The sequence below is a fragment of the Loxodonta africana genome, chromosome 6 (genome assembly GCF_030014295.1).
Source record: "Loxodonta africana isolate mLoxAfr1 chromosome 6, mLoxAfr1.hap2, whole genome shotgun sequence".
Lineage (NCBI taxonomy): Eukaryota > Metazoa > Chordata > Mammalia > Proboscidea > Elephantidae > Loxodonta > Loxodonta africana.
The window spans coordinates 49,599,709-49,611,804 of record NC_087347.1 but is presented as its reverse complement, the minus strand read 5'-3'; the positions used below and the strand labels follow the sequence as shown (position 1 = coordinate 49,611,804).

The 12,096-nt window shown below is 33.7% G+C and overlaps 1 protein-coding gene across 5 annotated transcripts in view; it reads right to left on the bottom strand.

Moving 5' to 3' along the window:
• Positions 1-12,096, bottom strand: part of PGAP1 (post-GPI attachment to proteins inositol deacylase 1) — a 71,726-nt gene that overhangs the window by 31,205 nt on the left and 28,425 nt on the right. For 4 of the 5 annotated variants that reach the window (XM_003406156.4, XM_023542627.2, XM_064286868.1 and 1 more), the window contains 5 exons: positions 11,300-11,383; positions 8,610-8,656; positions 8,176-8,227; positions 4,453-4,530; positions 1,052-1,127 (listed from right to left, as the gene is read on the bottom strand). In XM_003406156.4, the coding sequence (XP_003406204.1) occupies positions 1,052-1,127; positions 4,453-4,530; positions 8,176-8,227; positions 8,610-8,656; positions 11,300-11,383 (337 nt within the window). The remainder of the gene's footprint in view (positions 1-1,051; positions 1,128-4,452; positions 4,531-8,175; positions 8,228-8,609; positions 8,657-11,299; positions 11,384-12,096) is intronic. The other variant, XM_023542622.2, reaches the window with a different exon arrangement.

The window sequence follows — 12,096 nt, the reverse complement described above, 5'->3', positions numbered from 1 at the left end:
CCTTATGAAGAATTAATAAATGTAGAAGCAATGAGGGAAATACATATATTCATTAAAAACCACAGTACCAATGGCTAGACTAGACTAACCAGTGAACGGTAAAAATTGGTGGGTTATTTTGACAGAAACAGGATTATCTGCACACTCTGAAAGTATCTCCCCCAAGATATTTAATTACAAAAGCAAAAATAGTAACTTTACAGTGGAGAAACCTGGCAGACATTTCCTTAACCAAGTAATTACAGGTTAGCACCACCAGTAGTTAGACACAGCGACATCATGTATCCTCTGACATATACACTGAGAAGGGCATATCACTTCTGTGGCATTCTTGCCAAAAATGCATAATCTCAATCCGATCATCAGAAACCATCAGGAAAATCCAAATTGAGGGACATTCTTAAAAATAACTGACCAATACTCTTCAAAGGTATCAAAGTCATGAAAGACAAGCAAAGATTGATGAATTGTTATCGGTTAGGGGACACTAAGGAGGTATGACAACTAAGTGCCATGGGGATACCTGGAGAAAAAGGACATCGGTGGAAACTTTAGTTAATAATATTGTACCAATGTTAACTTCTAAGTTTTGAAAACTGTTCTACGTTTATGTAAGATGCCAACACTACAGGAACTACTCATTTCATAACTTTTCTGTAAGTCTAAAATTATTTCAAAATAAAGTTTAAAAGAACTCTTGAAACCTCCATAGGGCAGACAGCAATTTGTACCCTGTAATGAACATTTCATAAAAAGGGCCAATATTCAGCATAAATTCACATGAAAACACACACACACGCACATACTTACTACCTGCAAATGTATGATTATGGAGAAATTTCTTTTAAAGTTATCTTCTCAGAAGATGACTGCTGACTCAGTTCCAAATGAGAATTAAACCACTCAACTACAACATATGGTTATTCTAAGAACTACACAACAATATTTAATCTTACAAGGCTCTGCTTTATTGAAACTAAAAGGCAAACCAAATCACCATTCTGTTAAAAATAAAAGCAATTCTTAGTATTCTCAAAAATAAAGTACTTACCAAAGGAAAAAAGATGAGTTACAGGAAGCTGTATGGATCTCATCTCTTTTTTAAAGAATTCACAGTCTACAACAAACTGAAATATAACACATTGATTTATTAGAAAAAAAAGAATTAATTTTATATTTGTAGTAAAATATCTTCACTTAATGTTTGAGTGAAAAACAAAGCTCTATAAAGTTCAGCTTTGGAACAAATACCATCTAGCATACTATAATTTTGTCTACACTTAGATGGCAAGAATTCCTCAAGAAGAGATACTAAGTTGAGAAAACTTGATAAACAAGTTTTATTTAACTTACTGGATAAGTTATTAAAGAATTGTTTATATTAACAACAGATTGATAGAAAAGTTTTTTTATAGTTAGTTTTAAGGGTTTGTAGAATGGGAACGTTGAAGAACGGATCAAAATATTAAGGGAGAAGGACAATTTGATTAATTAGACTTAGATATTATATCTCTGAATACTATTTTGTTATGTATCTTTATTAAAGATACATAACAAAATAGTATTCATTAAGTATCTACAGTCTAATTAGACTACAAAAGGCTTTTGAAAGAACTGCAATTCATCTACAGATGGCTAATGTTATTTGTGTAGATTATTTCAGGTTAAACAGTGATTATTATAAATTGAAAAAAAGGCTTACTATTTATGAAGCAAGAAAAAAAACGTTATCTCAAAAAAGCAACACTATAATGTGACATCTGCATCATTACAATTTTTTTTTGTAATATTCTTTTCTAATAATATTTCTACAACTGCATAAAAAACTGTTCTCAGCTGTCTGTAGTAAGAATGTTTCTGGAAAATGTATAATCTTATTAAAATAATATCCATAATGCAACCAATTTATTTTTATCTAAAAGAGCCAAAGAAATTAATCTGATGCCTAACTCTAGTTAGCAAGTACTTTGCGGCCCACAGAAAGCAGGAAGCCAATGGGCTCTATCCTAGGTTTTTCTGATAACTACTCCTTGGGTGTTTCTGAGGTACTGTTGCTTGCTTGCCTCCTGGGTGGATTTTTTATTGTTTTTGAAAACAAAAAACAGATCAATAACTGCTATTAGACTGTAGTACACACATGGGAAAAAAGGGAAAAACTTGTTAAGGGGCTTTGCTTCTATCCCTCCTTTACAGGCAGGGAAAAGAACATAGATATTTTCATCGCAAAAAACAGCTGTTAAAAGATTAAAGAGATCACTTATTGAACAGGATTATTCATTATATTTTCACAAAGTACTGTGAGGTGAGCCACTGCCTGAATCATGGCAGCAACTTTTAAAATCAATTTTAAATCATTTTGTAAAGCTATTTAAGATAACAGAATTTTTATCGTTGCTTTTAAATTTGGGCTGTGTCTTTAGTTTTGCATCATGGAAAATAAACTCTTACCCAAGAAAGAATTCAAGGATCTTACCCTAAAACATCCAAAGTAAATTTCTAATGGGTGTAATTTTTTTTTGTCATAAAAAAATGCAGATAATTCCATATTTGCATTTCTAAAAATATATTAAGATATCAGTTGACTCAAATTTTTTAAAACTGCCCATCTGAATATATATACCCTCCTGATGATGCATCATAACACAGACATGAAAGGGCCTAAGTTCATTCTAGTGAGACAGAGCTGCATTGCAGGAGAGTCAGCGGTATTACGTTCCAAAGAGCATTAGCACATATTACATATTTATTAGGCTGCTAAGAGTACTATTTGCAGAAAGGCTCATTAATTTTTTGTAATAACAAAGAGGACCTTTCCAATTTTTGGAAAGATGTTAGATTCATTCAAAATCAACTTACCTGACAGAAAACCCTTAAAGAGAGCTTTTAGTATTGAAGATGCTGAATTACCTCTCACTTGAGCTAAGCAAAACAAAACAATGAATCCATTATAAGGTACTTGTGAGATTTGATCTTTGAGATGACTCTCAACTACATCCCCCTTTCCTTTCCCTATTTCTTTTGAATTTTTCTAATTACTTTGGCAACCAATCTCAGTCAATTTTCTCATTCAAGAAATGATTTTTGAACATTCATGTGGTAGCCACTGAAAGCTGAGAATGCAAAATAGAATAAAACATATCTGGTCCTTTAAAACAGTTTACAATATGGTGACGGCAATACAGACATTCACAAATAAATTATAACTCAATGTAATAAGTTCTTCAAAGAAGTTATAAACGAAGTACCATGGGAGTGAAAGGCTCCTGGAGGAATCTGGAAAACCCAAAAAGGGGACACAGGCTGGATCTCGAAGGCAAAATGAGCAAAGGGGAGGATGCAGAGCTCCTTTTACTTCTATCTTCTTCCTTCTCCCCAAATCACCATCTTTTTATTTCTACTCCCACTTCCCTAGCACAAGCCTGAATAACCCGTTATGAAGTGCCTAATCTCCCTGCTTCTGATCCATCCTACACTACAGATTAATCTTTCATAATACATAGCGCTGATACTATTACTAAAATTACTACTAGGGTGAAAAATCTTATACCTACCTATTGACTCTTGAATTCTGTAAAGTCCTCAATCCTCCAAAAATGCCCCGCACATATGGCCATAAATTACTTTTCCAGAAGTCTCTTCCACTACTCTTGGTGTCTATTCTTTCAGAATTACTATTCATTTACTCACTGTTTTCCAAACACATCCCATGCTTTCCCATCTCCATGCTCTGCTTTCACTGAGCCTCTATCTAAACAGTGCTTTCAGAACAGTGCCATCAGCGCTTTCTGTGATCATGCCATTCAGCACTTGTAATGTGGCTAATGCAACTGAGGAACTGAACATTAAATTTTATTTAATTTTAATTAACTTAAATTTAAATAGCCATATGTGCCTTCTACCTATCAAAATCCCAACTATCCTTTAAGGCCATTTCAAATAGCACCTCATTATCAAGTCTTTCTAGATTCTATCAAACAGAACTAACCTTCCCCCGTTATTCTTTCATGTACTTCCAAATATTCTGACTTGTATTACGTATTTTTGGTAACTCTTTTATTCTCATTCTTTCCCCAACCAAATATATTCTTCTCCCCTTGTCCAAACAATATGTGGCTGAGAACAGGATCTGTGTCTTCCTCATTTATGTGCCTATAATTCTTGGCACACAGTCTTATATATATATAAAAGGGTACCCAATAATTAATTGCTTTTGAAAGACGGATAAAGTGGAACTAGTTCCCACTTGGAAAAAGGAGACTTGGGTTTATTCTGCTTAGTTCAAGTTAGAGTAGATGACTCTAATGATTTAACAGTCTTAGGTGGCTCATCAAACTGTGCATTGTTTTAGATAAGCCTTATTCAGAAGAATTCATAAAAAAAAAAAAAAACTTTTAAAATTTAGCATGTATATTCCCCAAAACATTCCGGTAACAGTATTAATCCATTTGTTACCTTACTTCCATGAACAGACGGTACATAAACAACAAGATGAGACAAAGATGGATAGTCTTGGAGTCTTAATGTCAGATACTAAAAAAAGACAAAGATAAAAAGCTGGTTTTATTTCTTAGGGTATACAGGGTTTAATGCATGTTAAAAGAAAGGTAAATTACAAACACTTATTTCTTACTTGATAAGTCATTTCAAACTGCATTTACTTCATAAAATGCTCGTGTTTACACATGTAGGTTAATAATCCTCCTGAAAGTCAAAATCTTAATAGTTATGCTAAACACAGACTGCCCAATGTAGTCTCTGACCTGTAAGATGGATGATTAAATTTAACTATTTCAAACTATACTGCCAGATTTGATTTCCTTCTTTTTGTAATTTGACTATTTGTTATATATAGTGATCCAGTATTATTTCTATATTTTGGTAATATATGAAAAAGAACACTCAATAGTTGATGAATGAATGGATTTTAAATATGCTGGAAGAGTCACAATTTAACCTCAACTGTGCTACGGATGCTAATCAAAGGGTTGGTAGTTCGAATCCGCCAGGTGCTCCCTGGAAACTCTATGGGGCAGTTCTACTCTGTCCTATAGGGTCACTGTGAGTCGGAATCGACTCGACAGCACTGGGTAGTAGGTAGTGGGTAATCCTGACCCAACCCAAGTAGTAATGAGCTGCTAGCTAATAACGTATAGTAACATCACCCCTGGAATCTATTTAGTGAATGACGAAGAGACACAATAACACTAATAAAAAACCAAAACAAACATTTTGCCGTCAAGTCAATTCTGACTCATAGTGACCCCACAGGACAGAGTAAAGTTGCCCCATAGGGTTTCCATGGAGTAGCTGGTGAATTCGAACTGCTGACCTTCTGGTCAGCAGCCAAGCTCTTAACCACTGTACCACCAGGGCTCACTTCACTAAATAAACTATTTTCTTCTCAAAATTAAGGCCAGATACTACAGTCCACATCTTGAGGAATGAACACATAAGAGACTGGTTTATTTGATATAATGTCAAACTACCACATCCAGTTTTTTAATGGAAGTAGAAACGGGGATGGGAGTAGTTATATGTTGTATGTGTTCTAACAATATGGTTGCACTAATCGACTCCGACTCATAGTGACCCTATGTGATAGGGTAGAACTCCCCCGCAGGGTTTCCAAGGAGCGGCTGGTAGATTCGAACTGCTGACCTTTTGGTTAGCAGCCAAACACTTAACCACTGCGCCACCAGGGCCCCAGGCATCTTTTACAGGCACTTTGCTTTTTCCATTCTTCTTCAGATGCACCAGTGTGGGCAGGTTGGACAGAGGTACTGAAGTCAAAGACCTGTCAATGAGTGGTCTCCTTACGATCCGCACTAGATCACCAGGGAGTACTTGTTAGAAATAAATTCCTGGGCTTCACACTAGACTTACTTATCAACGGCTCTGCTATAGACTTATAAGTTCTAACTTAAAGGGCCTTAAAAAGGGCAGGCATACCACAGCTAGAGGCAAGTGAGATTAACCATATAGACAGTAGTTAGTATGAAAGATAAATTAATTAGGAAGAACTCAGATATTCTGTTTAGCTCTCTACTAGTTTTGGAATATTTATTCTTAAGAATGGAAAGTGCTAGATTTTGAAGTATTTTGCTGGAAGTTTCCATCTATTTATTAACAGTTCAGTCATCAGAGATGCCTGAAAGCAATATGATTCTCACCATCTGACATTACTTTTGTTGAGACATTATTAACATGAAAAAAAAAAAACCACCATTTTTTTTCACATTAATTTTTCCTTTTTAATTCAATTTCAGGCCCAAATAATTTTGTGAGCCTTTTATAAAAAAAAAAATATAAAGGGCTACCACAAATTACATATAATTTTGGTTTTCATTAAAATAGAAATTTACATTTAATAGTTAAAATTCTCTTCAACGGAGAACACTTAAAATTACAGAATACCCTAATCCTTGTTTGCTAACTGCCATTAGCATTCATTATAAAAAGTAAGCAGCTGGAATAGCTTGTTCTCCTGCTGTTCAGCCAGCTGTTTCTTATGCTCACAGCAGACAACAGAGGGCCCCAGAGCTAGATAGACACTGTTTAATCTCTGGAGTTTTTTAAATAGGGATTTTATGATTTGAGGACTACCCTTTTAAAAATAGGGACAAATACATTTTAACAGGTTTTTGGTGTTTTTTTAATTGTGGTAAATAGGGTCACTATGTGTCAGAATTGACTCAATGGCAATTGGCTTAGGTTTTTTTTTTTTACATTAAATATGCTCATCATTAACAGGATTTTAATCATTTATTTCATATTAGCTCTTAAATTATAGGCTGGATAAACAAACAAATAACCAAACCTGCTGTTGCCACTGAGTCGATTCTGACTCATAATGACCCTATAGGACAGTGCAGAACTTCACCACAGGGTTTCCAAGGCCGTGCTCTTTATGGAAGGAGACTGCCATATCTTTCTCCTATGGAGCAGCTGGTGGGTTAGAACTTCCAACTTTTTGGTTGAAAGTTGAGTGTTTATCCACTGCACCACCAGCACCCTTATAATACAACTAAATTGGAAATTCAGGAAATATTTAGTATATCTTATGAACAGTAGATCAGTAAGTGCATCTCAATAGTTTTGTTTGTTTTGCTCTCCCTGGAAGGCTAGGATAAAACCAGTAAGAGGCCTTATAAATGTTCATGAGTCAAATCACTTCCCTACTATATTTGTTTCATAAGTACAAAGTCACATGAATGAGTATGCACAAGTAAGACTGAGCAAGGTAACACAAAGAAAAACTCAACCATTCCAAAGTCAGGTGTAAAGGACTTGGAATTACTCATTCTTGTCATCATTCCTCTTTGTTAGTATGTTTAATCAAGAGTTGACTATAGACACAAATAAAAATAAATATTTATGATCACAAATAACCAACAGAATTGGAGTAGGGGGCTAGACCAACCAGATGATTTCACTTTCAAGTCTATGAGTCTAGTATTCATTATGCAGATATATTTTAAAGTATAGATTTACCTGAAAACTATCAATCCTGGTGTATGATTTAATAGTTATAACAAATACAATTTAGAAATTAGAAGAGTTTTTTTAATCAAATTTTAAAATTATTTTCGTTTTTCAACAACAGATTTTGATAGTAAGCAAACTAGTCTTTCATAAAAAGTCTTGCTGGCCTGCCAGAGTTGCTTTAGGAAATCTTTAACCATTATTAACTAATCCCTGCTGTAAACTGCCGTTCTGAAGTACTAAATAAGGGAGATAAAGTTACCCAACTGCCTGGCCACAAAGTGATATTGAAGCTGATCTAGAAAAGGAACACGTTTCTCTTTGAGATATGCACTTCCCTACCGCAGGCCCTCCCTCCCAAAATGAATTGAGTAAAATATCCAGCATATTCTCAAATTTAATTAAAGAAATCCATCCATCTCTTTTGATATGATGCTTTAACAATCAGAGATTTAACTGTATTCAAAGTATTACCGTATTACAATTTTTATCTCTGAAAGTAAGAAATGATAATTGTATGCTATTTTTCATCAAACGTTTTTCTACCAAGAGAAAATATTTCTAAAATGTAGGTTAGCAAATCTCAGATTTATTTAATACCTAGATGACTTAATAAAAGAGCATATCCTGAAATTCCTGTGTGTTCAAGTATCTTTCCACCTTGGATATTAAAATTCTAAAGCCATAATTTACCTTAATTGTTGGCAGCAGTTCAGCTTTCCATGATAAATCAACCCCTTGCTGGCTTTGAAATAATATATAAAAATATAATTAAAAGACAAATATATTAAAGTGTTACAAACTATAAATAAGCTTCAGAGCAAAGAGAAATTAATTATAGACCTATCAGTCACAACGAGTTCAAGTCTAATCCAATATATGCTATTCACGCAGTCCACTATATACAGCTGGATATGGCAACAAAAATTTGCTTTTCCCACAGCCAACTAGTTTTCAAAATTATTGGTATGTTAATTTATTTTTCATTTTAAAATCAATACTATAATTTAGTGTATCAGCAAAATTAATATAAGACTCTATGAAGCTATTCTAAAAGTGTGATTTTTGAGTATTAAGCTTATGTTGAGAAAAATGAACAATGAAGGGCCTAAGGTCCAAATACTTACCACATAGAAGTACTGTTTATGCATCCAAAAATCCAACTATTTGTATCCTGTTAATTAACAACAAAATAAAGCATACTAAATAGTAGTATACAATACACATTTTTAACATTTTACTGTTACATGATAGGGTAAGTAGGATCAACGGAAACATAAAATAGCAGCTTGTTATTTAGAGACATCCAAGTTCTCAAAAGTCAAATAGGTCAAAAGTAAACAAAAAAGTCTAATATCAACATAGATATGCAGATAACCTACAGCACTATTCCAAGGGCTCAAGATTGAAGCTACGTATTGCTTCATCATTGCTGAGAAGAACTGCTTCAAAGATGTTTATCGTATTTTAACAATATTCTGTACTTAGCTTCAGCCACTTGAGAGCACTATGACCTAAGATCTTCACTCCACATCTTAAGGAAGTAGTAAGAGATGTTCTGAGATCCTATGATCAAACTACTGAAATACTACCAAAGCAAATGAGAAATCCTACCAGAGGATGAGAAGAACTTCTCTGACAGCTACATAAAATTTGCCTTAGAATTACTGATAAGTTTAATGAAGAAATTAATCCTTTCATTCAACTAGTATTTATATAGTCCACTATAGGGGCCAAGGAATTATGCTAAGCCCTCAGAGAAAACGATGAACTGGATAGACACAGTCTCTGCCCTCATGGACCTTAAACACAATTTTAAGACATTTTTCCAAGAATAAAGAATAGAAAGCTGACAGGAAACAAACAAAAAACAGTGTGGTATTTTCTCTGTTCTCCGCGAGTGGCAAAATATTTGTGTGACTCCTATTACCAGTTACCTGTGTGTAATAGAACAATAATGTGACATGGCAATAAAACAGATCTCCATAGCCTGGGTAAAGCAAATGTGACAGGCTCTCAAGATTCGACTCACTTTTGGTAAACCACCCTAAAATATCACGCTGATATAACCTAAGTGTCAAAGAAAAAATTTCAGGTCATTCAGAAAAAATTCCTAACTAATTACAAAAACGTATTGATCGCCTTCTAAGAAGTTACTCAGGAATTACTAGGTGTTGACTAACTCCTGGAGTATACAGCAAAAAAATGCTACCAATCATAAAATTTATAGATCTCAAAATAATTTTGTCTACAGTAAAACTCAAAGTTGCCACACTTTCTTAAACAGTTACCTTAACGTTGTCTTTATAAAGTCAAACAATACTAAAGAAATACAATCACAACAAAATTCTTATACTCTAAGTTTCAAAAATATTAATATATGATATACGACTAGAGACAACTCCATTAGGACAGCCATATTAGGGAAGGCTAAAGCAAACACTTGAATAACACACTAACATACAAGCTTAAAATAGTACTGGACATTAAGGAAACTAGACAGAAAAGACAGACCAGACGTACCCTCATTAATCAAGAAAGGAGCCGCCTCTTCTTGAGTAAAGGAAATGAGTTTAACGGGGAGAGATTCTTCAATGAAAGGTCACAGCAAGATATCCTACTAAAGTATATGCACCCTAAGAGTGGGTCTTTTGTATACCTCACTGAGTCCTATACATAATTAATATTTAATCTGTGAATAAACATCAAAGAAAGTTTCTCACTGTCAAATGGCATACTCATTCTTTTACATATGATTGTTTAAACAAAAAGGAAAGTTGTTTAAACAAAGTAGAGAAGCTGGGAAGCTACATTTAATGTACATACAAGAAAAAAGTATATATGAAATTCTGTCAAATGTAAATATTTCCATAATGCTGACATGTAATATTAACCCATTTTTAGGAATTTCAAGGATGAGCTATGATGAAACAGATTATATTCACAATAAAATCTTAAGTATTCACATCAAGAAAATGTTAAGGGTGATTTATTTGAAAGAAATTTCCAACTCCAACCGGAGGAGGCCTCAAAACACACAGTAAGGTTTTAAAAACTGATAGGACTCTAAAATCCAAAAGAACTATATTGTGAAAAAACCTTGCAGTCCTCAGTTATTTTAGAAGTAGCAGTATGAACTCATGAGTTTTTTATTTTATTTTTTTGTGTATTAGTTAAGATAAATTATGACATTATTATGTAAACATTCCTAATATCGTAACAAAAATATGCCATAGCACCTAACACATTTCTTACAATGCCTAGCATATAGTAGGTGCTCATTAAAAAGAATATGCAAATTCACTGCTATGAAACTCCAAGTCTAGACAACAGTAACAAAAAACTTACTGTACTGTATCTTAGAGAATATTTGGTATGAAAAAATGCTCCAAATTTCCGTATGGAAGCCAATGGAAAAGCAGGTTCACTTTTTAAATTCCTATAGAACTACCCTGCTTAAATATACCTATTCCTTAAAGTTACTAACAAAATGTTAGAGTTGAAAGAGGCATGTGAATTCAATTTCTTCATCCTGAACATAATGAAATTGAGCAGAAAGAAAAGGTAAAAGGCTTCAGTTAGGGCCAAAGATGTAAGTCAACAGTGTATTATCAGTTATGGAAACATTTTGATAAATACTTTTCAATCAAAACACTGTTCCAGACAAATACCTACAGCTAGCTAGACTGAATGACAGTTTAGTACTAAAGAAGGTGAGATCTACTAAAAAAAAAAAAGATCTACTACATGTTAGCTAAATCTAAAAAACTAAAAAGTTAGATTTTTAAATTTAAATAAAATATATCAGTTTTCTTACCAGCATGGTGCTCTGACAATAGACATGAGTGTAGATTTTTCTATGATTTGCAAGAGGAAATGTAAAATATATCTTATCAGATTCCTATAAAAAGAGAGAAATACTTAACACCACTTTCTTTAGAGTGAATAATTCCATCATTGAAAAATCTAGATAAAAAGCAAATGAGTAATTACTTTACTTCTATCACTCTTGGTATTGTTGAGAACCAATACTCTAGGGGTGGGAAAAAGAAGATACAGGTGTAAGAGAGATTATATATAACACATTCCTAGCTCTGCCCGTTGAAAAAGCCTAGAAATGGCAACCCAGTAGTGATAAGCATCTGTAGTACCCAGGTGTTTTTCTGATGAAGGTCAGAAGAGATTATACCTGAATGTGAGGAAAACAAAAATCTTCACGACTGGATCGATAAGCAACATCATGATAAACAGAGAAGAAACTGAAGTTATCAACAATTTCATTCTACTCATATCAATAATCAACACCCATGAAAGCAACAGTCAAGAAATCAAATGATGTATTGCACCAGGCAAAGCTGCTACAAAAGACCCCCTTAAAGTTTTAAAAAGAAAAGACGTCACTTTGGTGACAAATACTCATCTGACCCAATCCATGGTCTTTTTAATATCCTCGTATGTATGCAAAAGTTGGCTAGTGAAAAAGGAAGACAGAAGGAGAACTGATGCATTCAAACTGTGGAACTGGTGAAGAATATCAAATATACCATGGACTGCCGAAAGAATGAACAAATCAAACTTAGGCAAAATACAAGCAGAATGCTGTATTTCTGCAAG